General features: G+C 42.1%; 1 protein-coding gene across 1 annotated transcript; it reads right to left on the bottom strand.

The window, feature by feature from the left end:
• Nucleotides 1-4: 4 nt before the first annotated feature.
• adcy7 (adenylate cyclase 7) lies at nucleotides 5-26,637 on the bottom strand (the record flags this gene model as incomplete). Its single annotated transcript, XM_079166097.1, has 26 exons — nucleotides 5-1,260; nucleotides 2,288-2,412; nucleotides 3,251-3,365; nucleotides 3,527-3,634; nucleotides 3,923-4,069; nucleotides 4,422-4,580; nucleotides 4,861-4,972; nucleotides 5,152-5,351; nucleotides 5,660-5,767; nucleotides 5,921-6,058; nucleotides 7,698-7,782; nucleotides 7,961-8,058; nucleotides 8,176-8,245; nucleotides 8,779-8,856; nucleotides 10,075-10,134; nucleotides 11,406-11,446; nucleotides 11,584-11,772; nucleotides 12,335-12,467; nucleotides 13,012-13,170; nucleotides 13,659-13,786; nucleotides 14,129-14,240; nucleotides 16,761-16,921; nucleotides 20,203-20,352; nucleotides 20,698-20,862; nucleotides 21,054-21,251; nucleotides 26,473-26,637. The coding sequence occupies 26 exons, from the start codon at nucleotides 26,635-26,637 to the stop codon at nucleotides 1,114-1,116; spliced, it is 3,351 nt and encodes a 1,116-aa protein (XP_079022223.1). The 3' UTR covers nucleotides 5-1,113.
• Between the last annotated feature and the right edge of the window lie 688 nt (nucleotides 26,638-27,325).

Below are 27,325 nucleotides of genomic sequence, written 5' to 3'. Positions count from 1 at the left end.
CAGACATAGGAAAACATTTATTACATTCTGTAGCTGTACAAAATTCAATGTCACATTTGTTCACATAAAGGCCAATACATTATTATTATTATTATTATTATCTAACCACAATTACAGACAAAGTGATGGTCTCACTGGATAAGGCCACAAGACGAATCAAGTTTCAGAGACACTCAGCGCTGACATCTGTTCATCTGAGCTGGAGCTAGAAAAGCACTCACAGCAGGCAGATCGTTGGATCACGCAGACTTAAGGACACCATGGAGAGCGTCACAGGCTTCCCTCATTGCAGCATTAATGCAGACAAGCAGAATATACACTTGAACAGATGTACATACAGCACATGGATTTGTGTATTTCCTTTTGAAATGCAGCAACTATCTTGTCATATATGTAAAATCAACCAGTCGTTTCTAACTACACAGCTGGAACCTAAAAGATCAAGTGTGTAGATACAGTAACTAGGATTTGCAGCTTGGCCAGAGAGTGAAACTTAGTACTTCTATTGATGTAAAATATTTCCCAAAGACAGAAGCAAGAAAAGAGTTTTTATATGTATTTATATATTTATCTTCTGCACAGCCTGTTTCTGTTTTTGAAACGGCTCCGCCTCACATATGTCATGCTCATTACACAGTAACAGAGCAGTGTGTCCATCCGGTCTCAAAACTGGAAAACCAGATGGGTTTCAAATTATGATCCAAACAGAATCCATTGTTTTGTTTTTAAAGGACCAGAGAGGTCTTCAAAAATCATTTCACAACTGTATTTGGCATTAGTACAATACACTTCTTTTTTTTTCTATCGCAAACAACATCTAAGTTAAAGACAAAAAGTACAAAAGTGACTGATCACTAGACGTAAATGTATGTAGAAAAACTACTGATCATCTCTCCACCATGACTGCCACATCCTGAGCCGTTCAACAGGTCCGGAGTAGAACGTGTTGATTGAGTGTCGAATCCAACAAACACAGCAAAGTCCTCAGTATTTTCATTCATTACCATCACAGGAAACCGCTGTATCACAGTCTGTTCTGTCTCAACACTTGTGGAGTCTATAAACTCTTGGCTTGAGTCTGTCTCCAGTTGAGGCGTTTGTGTCGGCCTGGCCTCAGCTCAGACCCATACCTTGCTGCTTGCTCATGTCGGTGCACACAAAGAAGGTTTTCAGCTCCCCTTTGCCCTTGACGTTGATGAGTCCCCGACACTCGCACGAGTAGCCCAGCCTATGCAGCACATCGGACGTTTCCTCTGTCACCTGGAAGTAGACCAAGAAATCACAACTGCAGCTATGAAAACTAGCAACGCTCCTTTTTGAACAGCAAGTTTAATACATTTACAAAATGAAATCACACAGTCCCAAAATCCACAGAGGGAACTTCCCTGCAGCGAACAGTAACACCCGACTTCTCTTACTGATTACATGTATTCATTTACGACTTCAATTGCCGTGCCAGCTTCCCGCTGCAGAGGCTCCATTGCAGCAGCATGTTGGCAGCTGTCACTCCTTTGGAGGCAGACCATTACATTATAATATTACTACAATGGCGTTGCTGGTCTTGGTTGTCTTTTTCCAGTTTTATCTTCAGGATCCTGAAGGTCTCTTACACACCTCTGTCCCAGTGAAGAGCAAAACGTTCATGCTTAGTGACGCACACGTGACAGCATCCACTACCCAGCCTCAGGTTTAATACGGCAGAATGATTCGGTTTCTGTTGGCATCGGAGGGCAGTTTGAGCAAATGCTCCACCAGTCGGTGTTTGCTCTCGGCAGCTTGGATTCTGCAGGGTCCCCGTCGGTCATACACTCCCCGCTGCGGCCTCCAGTGACCTCTCTCCGGCTGAATATACGATAAACACTGTAAAATGTACAATGTAAAAAATCCTCGTCCATTACGTCCTCTGCACTTGTATTTTGGGAGACCATTTTTCGCTGTTGGAAACGTGACACAAGCGACGAGAATAAGGACGTTTTAGTGCGGCATGACACCCCAAAGCTACCAAAGTAGCACTGGTTAGTTCTTCCTAACTTACAACGATGTCAACGTCTCTGGAACATCAACATCAAGCCTTTTTCAAACTATATCCCTAAATCAAGATAGATTTTTTTTTTAATCTCATGAGCTGTTCAATCGACCAGAGTCTGAAATTGAATCTTTCTGAATCCAGCCATGATTGTGTTAAGATCTGCAATGCAGAGCTGAGGACTGACATGTGACCATTTCACCTTCCAGAACACCAGAGGAAATATCGCTGTTTGCCTCTGTTGGACTGTGCTGAACGTACCTGGATCTTTCCCAGCTCCCCGGTGCTCTCCATTCTGCTGGCCACGTTCACCGTGTTGCCCCAGATGTCATACTGAGGTTTCCTCGCCCCGATCACTCCGGCTATCCCTGGGCCATGATTAATGCCTGTGGAAAAAAAAAACATGTTTAAGTCTGACACGTTGAACAATGTTATTGTGTAGAATTTACAGAGAGAAAAAGATTCATTCTTCATCTCAGGCTGCTCACTGGCTAGTTAGGAGAGTTGAGAAAGGATCAATATTTGTATTAATTGATACACAAAAAAATAGCAATAGAGTCGGTATTATTTAAAAAATAATTCTGTGGAAAACACTGTTATAGTTTGCAGCAGAGGAATTACAAAAGTATGATATCACCGGTCAAAGAAGAAGTCTGTGCCAAACACTTTTTAATAAACAAAAGTGGATTTTGTTTCAAAGTCACACGGTGTTTAGACTCAGCCGCTGATAAGAAGGTGGATACAAATTTCAGTGTTTATGCCTTATGTATGTTTTTATCTCCCAAGAAATGTAAATGTTTGAAATTAAACTTTTATCCTGTAAGCTGTCTGCTAAGAATCAACTGTCAGGGAATAACTGTGCCAGGACTGCAGACACAGGCAGAGGTTAAAGTTCCTCACACACTCAACTGGGTTCTGACTCCATTTAACAGCTTCACTTCATATATTATTTGATGTACTTAACGCAACCAGAGTTATTTATGAGTGGAAATTTAAAATAAGCTCCTAAATCCTCAACATTACAAAGCAGATGCTACATATTTCTGTCAAAAGGTTAGAGAGGTTTAACTTCACAACCTAATAATCAAGTGCTAGAACACCATAGGTGCCAATCATGCACATTGTAACCAAGGTAACCTGTTGGGTTGTCAGCCCTAACAGAGCTGGATACAATGCACTGCAGTATTCAGTCAATGAAAGGTTTGTGCTGAAGCCGACACTCACCAACACGAAGCCTGAAGCTATTGAAGGAATGTCTGTTGATGCCGTCCAACTTCCCAATCAGAGCGATGGCAAACTCCACCATGATCCCTATCTGGGCCTGCTGCCTCTCTCTGTCCTGAAAGAACAGATTTCACAACCTCAATATGACTGCTTCAAGCTTTATGGGTTGTTTTTTTATACGACAGGTCGATGACTTTCTGAGAAACGGTCAACAAGTCCGATTTGACCCGGGTCTGACCCGGGTCTGACCCTGGTCTGAGGCAGTAGCTACTCCACCTGATTGTTCTCCTGACCGGGCGTCCCGCTAAGCCCTGCAGCAGCCATGTAAGTGCTGCCAATGGTCTTGATCTTCTCCACACCGCTGAACTTTGGTTTGGACAGCAGCTGTTGGGTTAGAGAAAAACAAAAAAAGATTGACTTCCTCATCCCTCCTCTCATCATTTACAGTATGTATTCCTGTTGGCATGTACACTGGAGGGATTTAGCTCATATTCCTAAGAGTGCAGATAATAATACTGTTCTGTTTTAAGCCCAGCTGTCCGCATGGTTAACAGTGGAAGTGCATAAACAGAGCTACCGAGAACAAATTGGGGCTTTAAAGACACCATGTGATGTCATGTATTGCAAACAAGTACTTGGTAATACATTGATGGATGAGGATGTTTTTCTGACCTCGTCAAAGTCAGCAATGATCTCGTTCAGGAGCCTCAGGCATTCCAGACCCTCCTTGTTGATGTCACACTCCGTGTAAAATTCTTTGAAATCCGGCACTGAGGCGAACATCACACAGACGCAGTCATAGGACTTGTAGTAGAGGTCCTGTTGGGGGGGGGGAACAAAAAAATACAAAAAGCACAGTTTATAGTTTTACCCAGGAGGAGACTGGAAATGTTCGGCTTTAATGAAAGCTTTTAGACAGACCTCCCTTAACTTCTACCAGTTCTATTGATAATATAAGGACAACTCACAGTTTTGGGCTGAATTCTTAGGATGATAGAGGTCGAGGAAACTGTTATGTAACACTAAACCAAACCTATTTAATACATTCTTTCAAATTCACAGAAAATGTCTGTCTGGAGTTCCTTTTAATACTATTACATGAAATGTGGTTTACTGGTTTCTCATTTATCACTTATCACATACTGAACAGGGTCCCTGCCCCCCCCCTCACCTCGTTCTTTTTATTCTCCCCGACAAACAGCGCTGCTACGTGGGCCGGCAGCACGTTCTCCAGCAGCAGGCGGTTCAGGTTCTCCCTGGTCTCGATCTCGTCCTGCTCTGTGCGGTTCTTATACTTTAGCAGGAAGTCCTGGCGGAAGCAGGACTCGTTCTAGCAAGACAAAAACACAACGAGTGGAAAAAGAAGGAAAAACATAATCATTCATTGGAGTTTTCCTGCATTTCTTGCAGCCTCTTGATTTATTTATTCCCAGAAAGTGTATTACTCGTTATGATTTCACAATTGGTGGTCGTTGATATAGAAGATATAGATAAATGAATGGCCGGACCATCAAAATATTTGTGCATTTCAATTTTGAATCTCTCAATATGTATTCAGTTTGTGAGTGAGGGATACATATCGAGGACAGAGGTGTGGGGATTGTCATTACCTGTTGTGAGATGATGAGCATGGTGACCAGAAACAGGGTGATGTAAATGCAGCTCATCACCTGGGGGTGTTTCACTAGCCCCAACCACTTCAGGATGGCGTGATCGTCTCTGCTGTGGAACAAACAAGAACACTCATGGCTCGACTGTGCTTCCATTTGCACATTTCCTACATGATTATTCCGTGTGAACTGAAATGAATAAACGTGATGCGTCTTTATGGAACTGTGACTTTGACCGCCAGCACTGATGGTGCTGTCATGAGGTGATTATTAACTGCTCTTAACTCTCACCTGCTGCAGTTCCAGCTGCTGTTGGGCTGCTGAGCGAGGAGAAAGTTTCCGTAGGCCACAAAGAGTTCCCTCTTGGTGCTGAGGATGATGATGTAGTATGCTGTGGAGGCCAGGGTGAGGAAGAGCACTTTGAGCTCAAAGCTCACCCGGAGGAAGACTCCACATGCGATGAGCGATAGGATACAGCAGTACACGGAGTACTGAGAGAGAGAAAGCCAAGGGATGGAATTATATCACAGCCAAATAACAGTAGCACCAAACCTGATAACTATTTATTCTAATGACATCTATTTCACATTTGTAAGCAATGAATGAAATTATTTATAACACTATCATGTGATTGTAAGCATCGACATTTTTATCAATGTATTTGTCAATAACTATAACTCTTCTCTGGCACTCAATTGAACAAATGCCAAATACTATTTAATCCAGTCTGACATGACAAAAAAGTATTAATAATTGCAATTTCATTATTGACAACAATATTAACAACTCCATTACTCACAGGCAGGTAGAAGTAAATGTCCTCTAATCCCTGCTCGAGGGAATCATTTTTGTGACGCGGGTAATCAATATCAGTGCGGCATTCTGGCACACGCGTCTGGACGAAGCACTGCAGGGGGATAAAAAAAAAAAAAGATCTGACTGACAAGCGACTACTGGACGGCCCGCTTTGAAGTTTTTTGGCATGGCAGCTCTGAAGTGTGGCGCAGCTAGAAATAGCAGCGTCTGTAATGACCCACTCAACATGCGAGCGTAGTCTTACCAGGTTGAACACTGCCAAGATAATGATGACCGTGGTAGTGACGGTGGCCAGAGGGAGGCGCACACACGGCCGCTTTACCACCGCCTCGGACACGGCCGGCAGCCACTGGCACCTCGACAGCTTCTCTGGAAACAGGCGCTGCAGAGGAGAAAGAGAAGCGAGGAGATAAGACGGAGGAAAGACGGAATCAAACAGGCACGGGGAGCATGTCGTGCATCTCCAGACATCATGTGTGAGTGAGTCACTGCTGGCTATTTCCAGTGAAGGAATCTGTCTGAGAGGAGAGAAAACACTCCGGCCTGTGAAGGACTGATTGTCAGGTGTCATCGCCCAGGTCAGAAGGTTAGCTATAGAAAGCTATGCTGAATGCACGGGATAGCTTCCATGACATGTTTCCATTCTCTCACTAACTAATTCTGGCTCGGTGATGTGTACACCCATCCTTTTCACCCTTGCCTTGAATAACAAAACATGTGCCTATTGTAGTACGTTTGTTTTTCCCCTCTGAACCTCTTCTAGTTGGCTGCAAGTGATGTTGGATATCTTGATCACTTTTCTGTTCTCTCACAACAGAAACACAAACTGGAATTAACGCCTTTTCGGTTCTATGTTTCCGCCAACCAGTCAGGTTGCGGTTTGCATCCGCGTCTGTCCAAAATGTCATCACTTCCTCATTTTATTGTGTTAGACGTTCGTGTGAAATTGTCATCATTTGAATATGAATTCTTTAGTTATGGCCCAAAATGTGTCTTTGACCTTTGACCACCATTATCTAAATCAGTTCAACCTCGAGTTCAAGTGGATGTTTGTGGATGTAATGAAATTCCCTGCAGGCATTCCTGAGATATCGCTTTAATGAGAATGGGACGGACGTGAGGTCACAGTAATCTTGACCTTTGACCTCCAAATTCAAATCTGTTCATCCTGAGATATTGGGTTCATGAGAATGGGTCGGACGGACAACCTAAAAAACACAATGCCTTTGGCCATGGCTGTTTGCAATTAATCATTTAAAATCATTAAAAGATGAAAAAAATATGGTCAAATACAACATTTTTTTCAGAGGAATATTTCAGTGTTTCTCTTTCAACGTGGAGGTCTGCTACTTCAAATTAAAAAGAGACGGTTGTACAAATCAAACACCACCTGACCCAGAATGTTTGCATTTATTTTGAGATTTAATGTTCATTCCTTGACCTTGGAAACAGCAGTTCAAACAACAATGTTATTACGAGCACAAGGTTAGTAGCTGTTTTGGAGTTTGCCATCCTATCACAAAATCGTCTTTCTATTTTCTTTTTCATTTTCTTTTAAAATCTCCTTTGCACGTTGCTTGTTGGATAATCCAGGCCAAATAATGGGGGAGGAAGCAGATGGTGAGTAAAAGTACATCCTTCCTGAGGGCTTGACACTTTTGTATTCATCTTGTGTGGCATTCACACAAAACAAATGTAATAATCGTTAAAGAATTTCCCATTTCATTTTCCCTTCCAAGCACACGGAATTCGAATTCTTGAAATACAAACTTAGAGCAAAACACTTGTGAGTCATACACGCATAATGTGGGTCAGGGCCAGGCCAGCATTATACAATGTGGGACTTAAACCAGTGTTGCTGGAGAAATGAATACTTTTTTACACTGATGCTTGACTTGCGTCCAATGAAGGTTGAGAGGTTGCTATAAAATAGTGATGACAGGTTAGCTATGAGCCCCCCCCCCCCCCAATCACCTGAATATCTAAATGTTTAATGTCAACGTAAGACTTAACATACTGACCTGGAAGTGACCTGCAAAACAGATGGCCAGGGTCAGCAGCAGCACACAGACCAACACTCCAAACGACATCCCCAACATCTGTCGACTGAGGGAGACGAAAACCAGTGTGAAAAAAAAAACGATCTCCCGCTTCTCCTTTTCCCCTAGTAGTACAATCATCAGTACAAACATAGTGCGTTTCTTCTCCTCTGTTGCACTGCATTATAACCGCCGACTTGGAGTTTTGATTCGAACATAACGGAGGAAAATCTGGTCATACTCACTCCTTTGTGACAAACATCTGAACCGAAAAGATGCAGAGGAAGATGAAGGTGGCACAGCCAACATAGTGTTTGAACATCGGCAGGTCCAGGGCTCGGTACTCAAGAGGAGGAAAAACAGAATACACCTAAACCTCTTGTTCAGCAACAGAATGCTTGAATGGAAATGATGAAAATGTGGAATCGTGAATGCTTTTGATGATTTGTGTTAAACTAACCTGTTTTTCCAGATCCTTCTTTGGAAACCACAGAGCTAAACTGCCCCTCTCTTCAGACTTCGACCACTGCCTGAGAGAGAGGGAGGAAGAAAGAGAGCTTTAGGTGGGGGTGTACGGGCATAATATTTGTAATAATAATGTTTACAAATGTATCTATAAATATATATATATTTATCTATTTATCTCTAAATTTCCTGGTTATCTATTTCATAGTGGTTGAAATATTTCAGTCTACACCAAAGCGGTGGAACGACCCCCCCCCAAAAAACCCCGACAAACCGACACTGCCATCCCTTGAGCCACGAAGCTTCACTTTATAGCATTCGCTCAAACTTGAGAGCTTTGAGCCACATTATCTCGGCTAGAGAAATTTCTCACATTGGCATGCCTAAAATATCATTATTAATGTCCGGTTATTTCCATTCGATCAACCTGCTGGAACATGTCAACCCGGAGAGAAGACTGTAGCAGAGCTTTTTCTCTCCTGTGTGAGTCAGTGCCAATTTAAACTTTAGTCATATTTTTCATGCAATTTGGGTTACATTATTATACCAAATGTACTACATACATAAAATGTGATTTGAAGTGTTAATATAGGCTTACTTGCTGCTGAGCTCATCTATGGTGGTAGTCATCTCGTTGTGCAGCTCTTCATCAAACTTACTCTTCTGGGATTTGTTTCTGCACCGGAAATGGCAGAGACAATTAGGAAGAGGCAGACGGACAGACACCGAAACACACACGCTGACTGATACAGATGCTGGGAAACCAGATCAGGTCATGCAGGTTACTCAGGTCCAGTTTAGCCCTGCTTGGAGGCAACGACGCGGTTAATGCCATTCTGAGCATTAGTGAGAAAAGAGAAATATGGGTTGTGCCTGTGAGAGAGTTATGTAGAGGGAGTGTGCCGGATGCAGAATGCTGTGTGTTAGATGATCTCTGTGGGATTCAGCTGGAGTGTGTCTGCCGTGCTTCTGCTTGGAAACCCCTGAATCCATCAGGAAGGAAACACTCACACAGATACACACAAGCCCCCAGCCAGTGATCAGTGTTAATAGGAGCATGTCAGTCCACTAACAAGAGGTTACAGGGTTTCTCGTGGCTTGTTGAGATCAAATGTTGCCCTGAGGTAGCAGAGAGAAAAGAACAGCATGGCACCACTGCTCAGGTTAGTGTTAGGACACCAAGGCTCTCCACCAAGGCAGTAGTTCTCACGCTGTAGGACAGGACACACATTATTATTGGGATGTGGGGCTCAAAGAATGATTTAAAAGGTTGGTGAAAATGATATTTGTTATTTTGGAATTGATGGTGTTATTTCTTTATTAATTGTTGTAATAACTGAAACATGTTTGCATCTACTCTACTTCCCCCCCCAAAAACTAAACAATTAAACAATAGTTAAGTTTATTTTGAGAAACTGCATACAGCATACTGATTTCTGGGTACTAATCTGTAATTTAACGGTAGAAACTTGTACTTATTTACAGTATGTGACAGCACACCGTCTAATGCAGGGGTGTCAAACATACGGCCCGCGGGCCGGATCCGGCCCGCCACGTCATTTTATGTGGCCCGCGAATCTACCAGCAAAAAAAAAAAAAATGGAAATCGCGCACGGCGGAGCTCCTCCCCGATCCGCGCGCACACACCTCCACCAGCGTATGTGGCAGCAGCAGCCCCCCCGCCGACAACCGGCCCTTTGGGGGCAACCATGATGCCGATGCGGCCCCAGAGCAACAATGAGTTTGACACCCCTGGTCTAATGTTTACATTTGAAACAAGTGGCTCTGAGCGTGCATCCATTTGTTGTTGTTTTTACGGGTCACAAGCCAAAAGGTTGAGAACTACTGCACTGAGGGAACGAGGACCTTGCAGGCCACGAAGGGCCCCACTCACTTATAGCTGCTGAACGGAGGGGTAGGCAAGGAGAACGGCTCTTCTAGAGACTCATCAAAGCTGTCAGGGTCCAACAGTAAAACACAAACACAAATTCATCACAAAAAAGAAGTGGGGAGCCCTAAAAAAAAATAAAAAAAATCAGAAAATCTATCCAAAACAGTTCATAACAACTAGCTATCCGCTCACAACTGTTACTTTTAACCACAGAAAATATTGGATTTAGCTTGAAGGGGTGCACCTCAGTTCACTAGCTGCCGCCTGTGCTAGTGGAGAGTGAATACATGAATGAAATCAACACATTTCCGGGATCTCTGTTCTCACAGGGTGGAATGCTTCAGCTTTCAGGCACACACTTATCTTTTCTAAATCACATTACTCCGGCCCACACTGTTTGTGTAGGTGAGCCCTGCCCACTAATCAGTAGATACACTTTAAATATTTTTCCGAATGCTTACTGCCTGTGCCAGACGGGCAAAGAGAATCAACCATTGTGAGCTACAACCGTAATCATTTTGTCTATGCATTATTGGAAGCTAATGGAAGGGCTCGTTAAAGAGCTCAGCACTCCCACCGCTCTGCAGGAATCACTGCCAAAGTTATGGGGAAATGTTTACTCCTCTAGCACTCTTTGGGAACATATTGTCAAATGATTTTAAGAGTAATTTCACTCCCACTGGGATGTTCATGAATTTTAACTAATTAAAAATGGATCAATGATTATTCATGGTCTGTTTGAGGGGGAAGGCAGCACACCTGATATCTCATAAATACAAAAACACAAAACATAGTGCCTGCTTCACTGTAAATCCCTTTAGATTAGACAATCAACTGGATCTGAAACGCTTACATTTTGGATCACACATCAGGAGCGAAAAGAAAAATCTCACACGTCACAACAATTTGTCTAACATGACGGTTTCCTCTGATTACCACCACAACAACACCATTATGCTGACCAGCTAGTGACATCAAACCATCAACATTTCTAAGCCGTCATGAAAAGCATTCATCTTATACATTATATGATAATCGTGTGTGCGTAGCTGTGTGTGGCTGAACATTGCCAATAACGTAATACCTGAAATATCCATCTAAGCACTTCTGTATTACATGAGATTGTTAATGAAATTATATGATGGAGCGATGACCAGTTCAGCTTCCATCAACAGACGGGAAAGTCCTGGCAGGGAAAGTTGATGGGAAAACACTTGCAGCTATTGAGCAACGGTGTCGTTACACGAGCCGACTCCCATTGTTAATGTGTGCGCGCGCACTCGCTCTGTTACAGTTTAATATATGCAGTTCAAAATAATAATAATAATAGTCACCTCTCAGTGATCTTGCCGGGGGCTGGTCGTAGAGGGATGTCCTGGAAGAGACAGGGACAATATTCACTCAATAGGAACGCATGATAGCCTTTAACATCCTACAGCATATAATGAACACAGCAAGACGATGCATAGGGTAAGTTATTGCCTTAAAAACAACTAACAACCATCTGCTTACCTTGCAGCGGGACTTGCCGTTGACAATAGCGTCTGGGGTGAAGCCCTCCCGACTCTGAAGGTGGGCAAAAGGTTTGACGGCCCCCCAAGATTCCAGGTAACGGGTCATACGCACGGACGCCCTCATCTTCAGACCATCATTCACCCGAGGTTTAGGCGCGCTTCGGCTGTTGGATGATGCATCCTTAGACTTGATACACAAACACACATCGTTTAGCGGAGGCAAGGAGATCAGGGTAAGTACGTTCCTAAATCATGAAAGACATTAGGGAGCACTCTGGGATAGCACTACTGCTGTGCAATTTTAAACTGGATCTGAATCAAGTTTTGTAGGAGTTTTGGCAGAATTTCATCCAGTTCTGCAGGATTGCTTGGAGCGGATATATGGGTCACCTAAATTCGGTTGAAAGTGCACAATGCATGGAAGAGTTTGACGTCCTAGATCTGGTGAAGAGTGGGGAGAATTGTAGGCAGAGTGATGAAGAAAATGATTTGCCCAAAAGATCAAAATAGCAATAAAACTAATTATGCAGTAATGTTGTGCAGCTGAAACTGTACTTCTGTCCAGAACCCAAAAAAGTCTGAAACCCAGGAAAAAAGGCATTTGCTTGTATGTTGTTGTAAAATGATATTAGAGCAAACATATTTACCATGATTCATAGCATTTGGAATACAACATGAAATGTTGACACGTAGGGTGCAACGTCATGCTAACAATAATCACGGAAGATGAAGACGAATAGAGAACTTACCCGAGGATCGATGACCAGGTAGGTTTGGATGTTGAGCTCTTTTAGGTAGGGGTCCCTGAGGTGGCCGTTGCCGTCTTCCACTTCATAAGCCTTGTTTAGGTGCTTCAGAGTCGCCTCTGTGATGTGGACACGTCTGACCAAGGAAAGAGGAGAAAGATTGTAATACTTTGCATGGCATATTTAACACTTATTTCCAGTCCATGGGGCTTATTTACTGCAATGACGCTATTGTGATTGCTCTCTTTAATCCATTTTAAATGTATAAAAGGCTTTGTATCTGTTTCATTAATCTCTTTCAAATGGAACATTTACAATATCTTGTTATGAAAAAACAAACAATTATTGATTATATAACGTCTAAGGCAAGTAACATGTAAATTATTATCATGGAATTGGTTTTCTGCAAATTCATATTATCAGAGTTGTATTGTGTATCACCCCCCAGTAAGTAACTGTACCTGAACATTAACTAATGCAGTTGCTAAAGTCAAAGTGATTTTTTTGCAACCTGGGTTATTAAAATAGTCAATAATAATGAAGATATTGCATCACATGATCTTCAGTTGGTCCGTGGTAAAACTACTACTACCAGAAAAAATAATGAAATTCACAAAATATGATACATAAATGTGTATAAAGAGTTATTAAACTCATGATGTAAAATGAATACAGCCTACCCTGGAAGGCCTCCTGACTCCATGTGATTGGCCAGTGTGACATCATGCGACCACACGTCAAACTGCCACTTGCGAAGGCCAATGACACCGCAGAGCACGTTGCCCGAGTGCACGCCCACTCTCATGTTGATATCCACTCCTGTGGCCTCCCGTACCTGCCTGGATAGTGATTCATAGCAATACAAAGTGTCCTTCAAGGAAATCACAATGAAGTCTCCAGCCCTTTCCATATGTGTCTATGTGAAGCCATATGTCTATGTATTTCATGTGTGTCAATAGTCCTGTTGTCAACACCTGATTTAGAAAAACATCATTCACTGGAGCAGAGTCAACATTCACTCAGACTTTCCTTCTGGTGTAATACGCTCTTTAAAATGCCATGTCACTTAGAACGTGTGCAATTCTAGGCATTGCTGTACAAAAAGAAAATAGTTTTTCTCTAAACTCGAGACATAATCACTGAGAACGCCTCACCTTACAGTCCACCATTATACACCAAAATATGTTGTTCCTCAAATAGCTTTTTAAAACACTTTAATAACATAATTCATCTGAAAATGAATTGTTTTTATCTCATCTCTTTTAAAGAGTCGAGAGACACAGTGCGTTTCAATCAGGGTTGAGGGTGATGGTTGGCACGAACTCACTTGATGGCTTCACACATGTCGAGGCCCATCTTGACGCAGTTCTTTGCATGTTTCGGCAGAGAGACAGGCAGCCCTGACACACAATAGTAGCAATCTCCAAGGATCTTGATTCTCATGCATTCGTTTTCCTATAAGGAATGACGATGAGAAGAAGAGAAACCTGGTTATTTGCCTGGTAAGCATTCTAAAAAGCAAATACTCAACTAAAGTTGCCTGGTTGCGTAAACTGTGCAGATATACAGGATATGAGGGCACACAGTCAATCAATACAACCACAGTGTTGTACTACTGCCGTTTAAGTGGCTTGGTTGTGGCTTGAGCCAGTATGAGGTATAGCAGAAATCTACTCTAATATTTACATTATTACAGCTGCAATCTCTTTTAAGAGGTAAACTGTCAACTGCAAGTTAACCTAAGAGTTCAGTGTCATTCTAAATAAGGACATGAAGAAATCCTAAATGATGACTCACCTTGGCAATTTGGTCAAACTTTCCGAACAACTCATTGAGCATAATAACGAGCTCTTTGGGAGAACAGTCACTGGCCAATCGGGTGAATCCCACAATGTCAGCATATAGAATACTGAAAGAAGGAAATAATACAATGAGAGTTGAACACACAAAACACACTCGCATAAAAAGAGAGAAGAGATGTCTGCTTCTGCTGCTGCTGCAAAAAAAAGATTGTTAGTATTGACGATATACAGACTACATCTTTTACTAACCAAACAATTCTTACATTTCCGCACACTAAAATGAAATACTACTTTAACGATTTAATAGTTGAAAAAAAACAACGGTGACAACAGCATCCTTCAAAGTCCACGTCCATGAAGAAGAGACCTGCCAGCGACCAGTGTGCGTTACATCGTTGCACACAATGGATAACTGGTGAACACCATTCATGTAACTTCTGTCTATCTGTAATGCTGTGAAATCTACATGTCCTGGCTGCTAACAAAAAAACTAATATGAGGAGACCAGCCCTGGTTTTTCAATCTGACACCACCTGATGCACTGTTAGCAGTCAACCAGTCTGGAATGCATTGAACCATTTGTGTCCTCCAAATCTGGGCCCGATTGTCTCTGCACAGCGTTGTCGGCCCATTATGACCATTTTGGCTCCTGCGTTGAGATGTAGGATTTCAGGCCAAAAAAAAAGCCACTACCCTCCCATTAACCTCTATTAGACCCCATCAGTGACTCATTAAAAAGCCTGTCTGGTTCAATGCTGAATCATAGCTTGGTCATCATTACAAGCTGCCTATCAGCGGACCACAGAGGGGCGCCGTTATCTCATCTGACCTCTGAAAGACCCCCGACACCACCAGCTGGAAGTTCGGCAAAAGCTCAACCTCACACAGAGCACCTAAACCTGCCTGTCTGTCTGTCTGACTGACTGGCCACAGTGGGAACAGAAATTCAAACAATTGCAACGTAAGCCTCAGTGAACACCATGATCATCTCAGGAGACGTCAGCAACGCTGTGCACATAAATTACAGCAGGATGGGAAATGACTTTGAGATGAGGAATATTAGAAAGAAAAAAAAACACCACAAATAGCCATTGATCTGTGTGTGTGATCCAATTACCCACAGAGCACTACATGTAGGCTGTTTGTTTTACTTGTGATGACCACGTCCAGCCGGGGCTGATTACAATCACCGGCTGGTTAAAACTGGGCAGCCTGGGGGAAGCTTGGTAACTCACTGGGTAGCGCGACCTCAGCAGCCCGGGTTCGCGTCTGGCACTGGGTCCTTTGCTGCATGTCCCCCCCCCCCCCCCCTCTCTCTCTCTCCCTTGCCTTTCCTTTTTGTCTCTCATGCAAAAAAAACAGAACAATCGCCTGTCTGGTGACCAGCAGAGGGACACAGATCCTGCACCTGTTTCACTGCCTGACTGGCCAGGTGCTTCATGAGACAAGACAATACAGCTACAGACTGGTCTGACTGGGGTAATTATGGGGATAGGTCAGGGTTGCCATCATTCAACACCTTCTTAATATACGAACATAGTAGCAATCATGCCTGTTGTCTTCACAATGACCTATTGATTGTCAGAGAGCAAAAGTTTGGTGTCCAAACTTTCTAAGCCCAGTCATTTGGTGTGTGTTTTGCCATCTCTGTTGCCATTTCAGTTTCATGTTATTCCAGTATTAGATCTATCAATTAAAGAATTAGAATAGGAAGGGTTCTTTAAAATCAAAGTGTCAGTGCTGGGAAAAAAACAAAACATTTTCTTTTTACAAAAACTAATGAAGCCAAAGAACAATATGCTTTCTTAAAGTGTATTCATTTTCTTCTCAAGAAACACTATAATACAAGTGTCTTATTGAGCTAAGGCAGACGCTGTATCTTGCCTACATTTATCGAAAGAAAGAAGAAAAAAAAAAGCTGGTGAGCCATCTGCCAAAATTCAGTTAAGCTGACCCAATATCTGTCAGCACTTGCTAAATTAATAAAACCCTTGTAAAACAAAGAGCTGCAACTGGGTCACTGCTCTGAAAACAGACATAATCTCTGTCTTTATGAGAAGTGGTCAGAGAAATCTGCTTTTTGCGCCTCATCATTGCTTTATGAAGTGATGTGGATGAGCGTGAGAGAACGACTGAGGATTTATAAAATTACGAATACAGATGAAGAAGACAGATGGGAAATGAAATATGTTTTTTTATTAAAGAACTATATTTATAGTTTGGAAATATCAAAGTATAGCAAGCTTTAAAAAAAAAGAAAATCCAGACTATTTTTTTTCCCTTTTTATAAGTCGCTGTTTAAAATACTGATTTTTCACAATTCTGTCATAGCAGTTACTATTCATAAGCTGTCTGAAGTTACGTTTTCACAACATTTGTATCCGATTCTAGTCGGACTCTCCTGATACCAATTGTAAGCAGTGCAGGTTAAGGCCACAGAAACGTGTTACTTTCACATTCTCAGGCATACCTATTGACGACTGATCAATAAGTCAGGTCTGCATGGTTTGACTAGTAAAATAAGGCTCCCATGATGAGGTGATCCTTAATAACAAGGGCTATTTAATGATCAATAAATCCAAAAATCTATGGCTTTCTATGTATTTTAAGGTGGTTTGTGGTTGTACCTGACATTCTCGTGCCTCTTGACATAGAGACTGTGGAAGTTGTTGTCTTTGACCAGTCGCTGTTGTTCTTCTTTGTCTTTACAGTCTTGCAAGCGCTCCATGATCGCAAGCTTCATCTTCATGGAGATGTAGACTGGCAGCACAGACTGCAGCAGGTTCTCCTGCAAACACAAACACTCACAATTAGTTACATAACTGCAATTTGGGCGTGCCAGGTTTATTTGACTCAATGATGAGAAAAAAAGATCTGGGCACAGCCACGAAACACACACACACACACACACACACACACAAACATAATTACAAGCACACAAGCTCAGACTCTCAGACCCACTACATCAACATCACACTCTTTAATATCCAGCGATGAACTTTTGTCTCATCAAGCACACACCGTTCACCTGACAAGTGAACAATAAGTTGTTTTTTAAATTATTTTACCTGTGCCAGTTTCTTCTTCTGTGGCACTATTGTAGGTATACCTCAGAACTAGCACCAGTATGTACCTGTGGGGGCTCTATTGGAGCTTCTGTACTGTCCCCACACTGTTAAGCTTTTAAGTGGTATTTAGAGCAGGGGTGGTTTATGAAGGAACCAGCATGTTCCTACAGGTTTAAACGCAGTGATACCAAATACATTCAAACACTATATCACCGCACTGCCATGACACTCAAATGATGTTAAACATGACAAGGAAGAATATACCCCACTGCTCCAGCACGGGTATGGCACAATGCATTCATTCAGTAACAAAATAGCATTGGAGTCAGTCTGCCATAACAGTCAGAGGCCAAAGAAGTGTTCAAAGCTCAATGGCTTGATTAAGACAGAAATCTGAAGAGGCAACTTCTCAAGAAAGGATTAATCCCTCTTCAAACCACCAGAGCGGCGTTTGAAGAGGTTTGTGATTACACACTGACATTGAGGGGACTCTGCTTCCTTATGGGGACAAAATGCACAATTAACGAAGAGGACTTGATTTAAATTTAGGGCACGGTTAGGTTTCGGTCAGTAGTAAGTGATTATGTTTAGTAGTTAAGTCAATGTAATACACACAAGTCATGAAAACACAACTGTGTGCGTTTGTGTGGATGATTATGCCTGATCAAAAGTTGATATTTTGTTTATGAACTGTACTTGAAGATGAAATATTTATTTCTCATTTAAACAGATATTCAAGCACAAAACCCTGTGAGTCATAGTTATGCACTTAGCCAATAAAATCTGGATTTTATAAAAACATTTTTTTCAAAGCTTTCCTTAATGCTGGCTCAAGGTAGGTCAGGTGGGATGAGGAGTGTGCGTGTCTGTGTGAACAGTTATGTCCAATTCATTACAGTTATTTTCAAAAGGGATTTAGATATGGGCTTCAGCCGGGCCACCTAAGGACATTCACATTCTTGTTTTGAAGCCAGTGTTCATTTGTCTCTCTGTACACTCCAGGTCACGGTCTTGTCTTCTAATTTACTAGGAGTAACTCCCAAAGAATCTCCTGCATTTCCCGATTTATGGATCCTTCTGTTTGCTTTTGCTAGTCAATACACCACTTCACCACTTTTGGTTTTGGTTTGCGCTGCATTAGACCAAGAGTTCAATTTACTTTTCATTAGACAATGGGAATTCAAAAGCCAAGTGTGCTGTCACAAGCCTTTTATTTCCCTGGAGTGCTTCTGGACACTCTCCAGGTTGTACAGACTTCTCAAGGACTCAAAAGAATAAAATTGCACCTTAAATTAATTTGGCGTGTTATTGCAAAGAGGCGAATGTGTTTTGACTCAAAGCATTCTAGCTTTCCACATTTGATTAATCTTTAAATGAACTAAAATAAACATAAAAATTGAAATTGATTTTGAGTCTTTGGAAACCAAAAGCAAAATAAGCAAAATGTAATCATCTCGTTTTGATCAGGTTGTGACGGCACAAAATCTGGGAGAGGTCCAGAGGGTTAAATACTCACTTAAGGCAATTCATTTTGTGTGTGAAGTTTCTGTCCGTCTATAAGAATGTGTGTATAAACCACCCGTTCCAGTTTCCCACTGAGTCTAAAGCATGAAAACTCACCTCTCATGAAGTAGCCTTTGTTGAGATGATGGTGGGCAACTGTAAGATGTGTCACTTGATATAGTGATGCTGTAAATATTATCCATTGGTCTTATATTTCTAAATCAGTAAAATCACTTTAATGACTAATGTATAGAACATATCTTAAATCTGGAAACAAGAATGTGTCGTCACTTAAGGCAGTGACATACATTAACTTTGATTTATGGGAAAGCAGTAGGTAGAAACATTTACACCTCCTGCTGAAATGAATGTGGGAACACAATGAGAGTTCCTCATTGGTTCCCCATCTGGAACGGTTTGGGATCTTACCCCACCATGATATTATGTCCCTGTTCTCTTTGGCTAACTTTGTGCACCAGACTCCCTTTGTTTCAGCCCCGATTGAAATACAACAGGAGGTTTCAAATGTTAACGATTATATCATTCCTTCTTATCCAGCTAGGCAACACAGCAGCTTCCCAGTCCCGCACTATGCAACAGTCATAACAAATGACTGTTTTAAAAATGTCTCTGAAGTCAAAGCAAGTCGGCGCAGATGCATCTAATTTAAAAGGCATCACAGGGAAATCTAATTTGTGAAGGATTTGTTAGTCGCAATGAAAACATCCATGGGAGAGTCAACATGAGGCCAGCCAAGGGCAAAGCTTAAAGATGAAATAAAAGTATAAGAGGATGGCAATAACAATCATTGACTAGCTATTTTCATAATTTGTCTGTAATGTTTGTCTCCATTGAGTGAGGTTACAGATGATGCAGAAAAATAAAAAGGCATTAAAATGCTCAGCTCAGAATATACAGTACGCTTTTCCTCACTAATGGAATGGTGGTATGAAAATCTATTTTCTTAATAAAGTAAAATTTAATAAAGTTAAAATACTGCATTTTCTTTTTCTCTTTACAATATTCTATAATGGATTATTACTTCAGAGTTTGTATGGATGTAGTGTGGGCCTAATTCAACCACATGTGTGTGGTGGGAGTTGCTCATTCACTCATCCTAAAGACATACAGACTGTAATTCATTTCACCATTTTAATTTATCCTGATTTTCATGACATATCTTAGGCAGAGAGCAGTGATTTATTGTTTATAGGTTTCTTCTATAAGTTTAATGTAAATGTGCCTTTTGTTTCTTGTTGTACTAAACATTGTTAATGAGGTACTGCGTGGACTGCTGCGGTAGAAGTTGTTTGTTTTACACAAATTTATAAGATGATTATTATATTTAAGATACTTACACTAACATAGTGAGCCAAACTTTGAAAGGCTTTGGTTACATACTGCAGGCTTTCATGTTTAATGCTCATTTCTCCAATGAAGCTATTCTTTGTGCGACTTGTTATAAAATAAGCTTAGACAGCCAGTGTGTTTCACAAACCTGTTGTCTTTTTTCTATCTCCAGCTTCATCCGCATGCTCAGGCACCTCAAGGTGTCTTGAAAGGTCTGCCTCAGGGTTTTCTCCATCAGGACCTTGTGGAAGGCTCCCACCACACTGCCACACAGAAACACCACTGCATTGGACAGCAGCTACAGAAACCAGACAAGGCAGCAGACGTTAAGAGTGCAAATGGAAACACACGCATGATATTGAATACCTGTGGGTGGCATTTACCTTGTTAGTGGCTTTACTTTTGAATTTTGGTTATTTTATTGAATCCGACCCTGGCCAAAAGTTATATTATGTCTAAATTCTGCTAATTTTTTTGGGTTAAATAAATATTTGCACACAAACCCTGAACTGCAGCTTCACCAGGGAGATAACATTGACCTTATAATCATCCTGGCTTTAAGTCTTCAACATACGTCTGCATACTGATACAGAAACATTGCAGAAACAACATAATGGCATAGTTTTGATTCAACCGTTTTTACCTGGTTGGTAAGGTAAGGATTGGGGTAATCGCCGTAAATGGTGAGGCGCACAGTGAGGACCATGATGTGGGACAGTGAGGAGATGAAGCTCAGCACCACAGCATACCACAACTGGAACGGCAGCATGGTGTACACCGTGAAGATGATGAAGAGGAAGAAAGGCACCTGGAAACATAAAGGCTCCATTATTTTCAAGACGCCACAATTAAAACAAATTTCTACCAATCAAGTTCATTCACTCGCTTTGAGTCGTCTGGTGCCTTAAACGTGTCGTTACACATCTCACAAAACGTGGAGAAAGAAAGAAAGAGGTGTGTGTGTTGCTGTATGCCTGTATTTTTGGGAAGTGAGGTTACCTGGTCCCAAGGCAGGATGATGGGGCCGCTGAAGATGAAGGTGTAGCCCATGGTGAGGTGTGTTGCCCATACGATCAGGCCCAGCAGACGCCGCCATCGCTGGGACAGCATCTCTGTGCACACCAGCACAAACACGGCCAGAAACACACACAGGCTGCCGCTCACCACGCTCACAAAGGCACAGTGTTCCTCTGCGCTCTGCTCCAGCAGCAAGGGAGGAGGAGAAAAATAAACACACATTTTACTACAGTAATATCAGTAGGTAATGCAATGAAATGTCATGGAGTATTGTATTGTTTTGTTTTTAAGACAACATTAGGAAACTTGCAGAGGGACCTTTTTCACGGCCTGAAAAATGTTGCAGAATATATACAACACTACAAGTTACAACCTCAAACACTGGTTTTAATCAACACCTTTAAAAGTCTCAACAAAAAACAAACAGGGGCTTCACCAAATTGATATACTGCAGGGCTGTTGTATCTTTTTGTACAGTCTGTTATTTTGTACACCCCTCTGGATATACATTATAACCTACTGTCAAATAAATAAAATGCTTGGTTATCTTTTCTAAATCAGTAACTTATTGCTTGTGTTTCTGACTGATTAAAACTCTACTCTGAAAGTAAACCTTTAGGATTTAGATGAGTATAAGACGCACAAACATTGATATCCATCAGAGCTGAGGCTTATGTAGAGGTTTGTCTCTAAAATCTGTCTCTGCATCATGTCCTGTTTGCTCCAGGCCATCATCTTCCTGACAGAGTTACTGTCCAGTGAGAGCGAAAGAGCGAGGGAAAAAGATCCTGTGCATTTGTGTGCGTGTGTGGAAGCATGTCTGCGTGTACATATATGCAGGAAAGTAACAACTATGGTTTGTCCAAGCGCACATGTGTGAGAGAATATCTTGGTGGAAGTGGAAGGAAGGAAGGAGAAGGGGGGGAGGGGGAGAGAGAGAGAGAGAGAGAGAGAGAGAAAGTCAGTGTTAATAGATCTCTGCTCAGAGAAGGCCATCTCTGCATTGTATGGTGAGCTTTCTGGTTACCATGGCAGCGTTGGAAAGGCCAGATCTCAACTAAAGCACTTTCTACTCCCTATGCAGCTGTGGGTCTTGGCAAAACCTTTTTGTAAGCGGAACAATCAAAAAAAGGAACAATTATTCCATATGAATAGATATATCTAGAATGTTCAAAGCATGGCACTCCAAGGACTAAAGAAGCAACATGAAAGTAGTATTTGCATACTTTTCATTCCCATTCATGACAGTATTTTATATGATATAGAACTCTTTCTGTATTTATGTCTGCGGTATCAGCAGGTTCTCACTGATAGACAGATTTATTTATATGGACAAACAATATTATTTACAGTGTACAGTATATGTCCATTGTTTCTTTACACTAAATGTGCAAATGCTCCTGCTGTTCCTGCCAGTATGATATATACAGGGACAATTCCTCACAGCTTTAAACACTATATTTCTGTTAACAGTGAGGAATGCATCAACTACCAGACCATCAATTAAAGACAACAAAGGCAACGGTCCAAGCCGCAGTGGCTGAAAAATGAAAAAGTGTGAAATGACAAAAAACAAGAGCCATGTATGGAGGACACTGCAGCTTATAATGAAACATACACTCCACAAACACAGCTCTTAGAATCAATTTCAAGAACCCAAACAACAATACGAATCCTCCATCCAATCAGGGCCTGACACTGGTGCCACAAGTGGCACTTGAAACGTCGGCTCAGCCAGTTTTCCTCTCAGCGCTGCTCTTCATGCGAGGTCGATTGGAGAGGAGTTACATAAGTTGACAGTGACTTTTTGACACTGGTTGCACCCCCCCACCCCCCCAACAGGCACCCTGCCCCTCCTTTGCATTTAACAACAGTGTTACGCAAGCTCCATTCCAGCATTCTCTCTGAACTGTTCTGTACCCCTGGCAACTGTGTGTGCGGGAAGACAGCGAAGAAGAGGGAGGAGAAAGGGAATAGAGGGATGAGTGATGGTATGTCCAGTGATGGATGAGGTGGTTAGTTAGTGAATTTTAAACATTTAGTGTCACAATTTACAATCTAGGAGTAACTAAATGAAAAATGAGACAATTGCGGGACATACAATTGTGTGTGTGTGTGTGTTTTTGTGTCTGTGTGAGCAAGAGACTAAATCAAGGAGGGAGTATACTTGTATATGACGGATGTAGCCATTTCAAAAGGAATGGAAGATCTTTAGTACAATGAAGAGAGAACGGGAGCGTGCCAGAGAGTCAGCAGCAACACAATAGAGGGAAGGTTACGATGCTTTTTCCAACTAGGGAAAGTAATTTAATCTCCGGAGACAGAATCTGTCAGTTCACTGTATGAACCGCTGGAATGACTGAATGCTATGCTACCTGCCATCATGCCAACATCAACAGCATGTTGCCGATCCACCAGAGTCCATTCCTGTCAGAATCGCAATTACAGTCGCTACACTTTGACAGCCACTTTGTTTTAACCACCGTTTTATGCCCAAGTCTTCTCTTGGTCCATTTCATTCTAGTCAGTTTTCAAATGAACCTTAAAAAAAAGGGTTTTGTTTTAAGCGCAGCATGGTAGAGTCTATGTAGCATGGAGACATTGCCAGCAATAGAATAGAGTGCACCCCGTGTCTGCAGGCATATCTTCCGTTGAAGTAATTTTTCGAGCAAAACTGAAGCGCTTCCAGTTCTGGGGCTACTGTTCTGTAGCTCACCCTGACCCCTGACCTCACTGTGGAGAAAGGCAAGACAATTTCCTGACAGAGAAGTATCACCAGCATTATCAAACACGCACCTGGATTTGTTTAATAGATGCATTTCCAACCTGTCCCCCTTTTCTAATCTTAAGAGAAAGCAACTGAAATATGCCTCCTCTATTTTCGTGTCTATTTCAGTGATGTCCTCCTTCACAGTCAAACAGTTACACAATCACTCACTCATTCACGCTTCTAGGCAGCTGCACGGGTAGTGAAGGGGAGTCGAGTGCATTATTTAAGTAGTTGTTGAGGGAGAAGAGAGTGTTTTTCATTTGTCACATTTTTCACAGCCAACCTGGAGATTCAAACTGACCATCCAGTCACATCGTGCTTCTCTAAACATTAGGCAAATGCTGCTGTCCTAATGTGCCACATTAGTCCCCATACACTCCTCCCTGCACCGTCAAAGCAATATGAAAATGCTATAGGGCTGTGAATCTCTCAAATAATTCTCAATGCATCTTAATACTTGATTTCCATAATCTTTCCTAATGAAACAAATATTAGAAGCACCTCTCAATATAATGCAGGCCAGTACAACACCAACACTAACTATGACCTTAATGCTAAAACATATAATTTAATCAACACCTCCACATATAGAGAGCTGAAGTAACACCGGAGCTTATGGGTCCTGGTGCAGAATTAAGGACACCTCATTCAAAATCCCATTGACATTTGTTAACGACTCTGATAACTAAAAATACAGCCTATAACAGCCTTTCTCAACATGTGGCTCGGTACATATGTTTAGACGAGGATGGTTTTTATCGAACATTGTTTATTCAATACATTTGTGTTTTAGGAGCCTTTAACAAACACCATTTCCCATAAGCCCCAGACGTTCGGCTCGACAGAAGGGTCCATGAGTGAGTCAAAGGGTTGTGGCTAGCTCAGACATGTCTGTAATACCAGCAGGACGGAGAGGCAGTTTTTCCAACAGAAATTACAACTGTAAAATTAGAGACAAAAGAATCACGTCACTGCCCGCACTACTAGTCTCTTAATGGGAGCTGTAGTATTTTCTGTTCTCACACAGTAAAAGTTGTGTAACTTTGTTAAAACCACAACATTTTCAATATAACGTTTAGTGGATGCAGATTTGTCTCATGGGAACCCCATCAACATGCCTCCTTTTTCAGAAACGACTGATGAAAAACAGGTTAAACCAGAGATTGCACTGAGTTACAGAAGCTAGTGTTAAAGAGGCTAGCCTCATACAAGGCATCATACAAGCAGCCAACAGTTGTATTGGATTGCATGAGACTGCACTGGTATCTAAAAAGTGGCTACTGAGTGTACAAATCACACAATATAATCTGTAAATCAGATGTTACAAGAACTGATCGTAAATAGATATATATAGAGGGCAAACATTTTGACATGTCATAGCAGGAAAAGTACAGGTGCGTTTTCAATTTAGTCGAGGCAGTTCCAGGAGTCCTGATCTTGTGCATGATGGCTCACTAGAATGGCTTACAGGTCTTGACTTACTTACATGATGGATCAGAGCCATTTAATTGTTACACCTGTTTGTCCTGCTATGACAAGTTAAAGTGTCTGGTGGAAGAAAGGCCTATTGAACTCAGTAATATGACATCTGTACAAAAGAAATACAACATACCATGAGAGAGGAAAACAGAGATTCACTGCCTACTTTAACTATGACTATAAAGTCAACTTTTAAATTATTCCACAATAAGAAGCATTGTGTTAAAAACAGAGAAGCACAACGGTGAGGTTACGTGAATTCAGAATTGACCGAATTGACCAGCTTGGTCAGACTGTTGACTGTAACAAATGGCAACATCTTGACTTGCACCAACAATCATCTTGTTGTGCCATTCCTCCAACCCTTGCACCATGTGTACTGCAAGCGCCCAAAAACACTATGAAAACCGGCAACTTGACGAACATAAAGGCACTCAAACATGTCTGTCTGTCTGTACGTATGACTGTTTTCATGCAAGCTTTTGAGATCTACAGGACATTTGTGTCGAACGTTATGTAAACACTGTGTAGTGTACTGAGAGGGGACCCTTATAAACGGTTACACAGCCGAACAGCATGCTGGGTATAGCTTGCTCTCTGACGGTCTCTACAATATTAACGTTACAGCTCTCTCTTTCGTCGATGTGAGCTGTTGGACCCAAATAACACGTATACTCTGGCATTGCTGGGGGATGCATCCATTTCATGGCAGGTGTATCGCTCAGGACCCGTGTTGTGCATGAACTCGCTTGGTAAACTGAATGTATCCATTTGCAATCAAAGCACAATCAAAAGGAGCGGAGACAGACATCAGCACGTAGGTGGGGGTCCAGCTCACGCACGTAACAGCACTGCACTAGTTAAATTGTGAACTGTGAACATGAACTAGTTATATTTAATCTGTGTGAACTGAACATTGAGCTAGCTCTTGTGAAGTCAGAACTTGCACAACACTGTTCAGGACCAGAGGAAGGTGAGGTGTCGAGTTTGACGTTTTGTTGAATGAGCCAATCAAACGGCAGTGCGCTAGTATGATCAATAACTTATAACAGTCCATGATATTCAACACTCTACGTGACCAATGTGAAATCTGCAAACAGAGCAAACATTTTTCTTTCAGTTTTGAACAAACATATGGATGTGAATACTCACCAGTCGGAGGGCAAAGAAGAGGATGAGGAGGATTCCACAGGAGAGCATGGAGAGGCCCAGCAGGAGCACCAGCGGCTGATACTGGCTGATGCAAGAGAATTTGCGGTACAGCGCCTCATTTTTCAGCTCCCGGTCGTTCAACAGGTACTTCCCCTTGGCTGGCATGGCTCACACTTCTTACAGAGGCATATCAGGTGTTAACACGGAGCCCGAGAGAGCAGGAGAGTGTGTGAGCCAGAAGTTGCTTGAGAAGGAGTCCACAGTTCTAGATCTGTTAAGGGGCCCCCTTTGCTAGCTCATGGCGCTCAAGTGAAACTTGTGTTTTTCCTTCGGCGTGGCATCTTGAATGTTGTTGCTTCGTTGCAGCTCTCTTTACTAGTCGTCCTCTCTGTCTCTCTCTGTCTCTCTCCCCTTCGCTGGTCCCTTTGTGTCTTCTATCCTCTGTCTGGTGTTGGCAGGCAGACCTGCTTCATCCTTTGCCAGCTACTGTGCTGCTCCCTGCACTGGGTCGGAGTAATAAGCCTGGGGCTGGGAGATACGGAGGAGGAGGAGGGGAGTTTAAGAAAGGGGAGGAGAGGGATAAGGAGGAAGATCAGGAGGAAAGCAGGAGCTGGTGAGGGCAGCAACAAAGGTCATCAGTGATCCCACCAGGTTTTGGGATGTAATGGAGCGTTGAGGTTGGCAGCTCCACTCCTGAGAGGCAGATGGAAGGAGGGGAGGGGGTAGGGGGGGAAGAGAAAATCATTTTACCAAAGGTTTGGTAGCAAACACATTTTTTATGGGCATATGCAACACAAAATATGGCTTAATTCATCTGAAAAGGAACCTGGCCATAACTTCTGAAAAAGGCAGG

The sequence above is a fragment of the Pholis gunnellus genome (genome assembly GCF_910591455.1).
Source record: "Pholis gunnellus genome assembly, chromosome: 1".
Lineage (NCBI taxonomy): Eukaryota > Metazoa > Chordata > Actinopteri > Perciformes > Pholidae > Pholis > Pholis gunnellus.
Note: the sequence above shows the minus strand (reverse complement) of the source record. Positions and strands in the feature narration are given on the sequence as shown.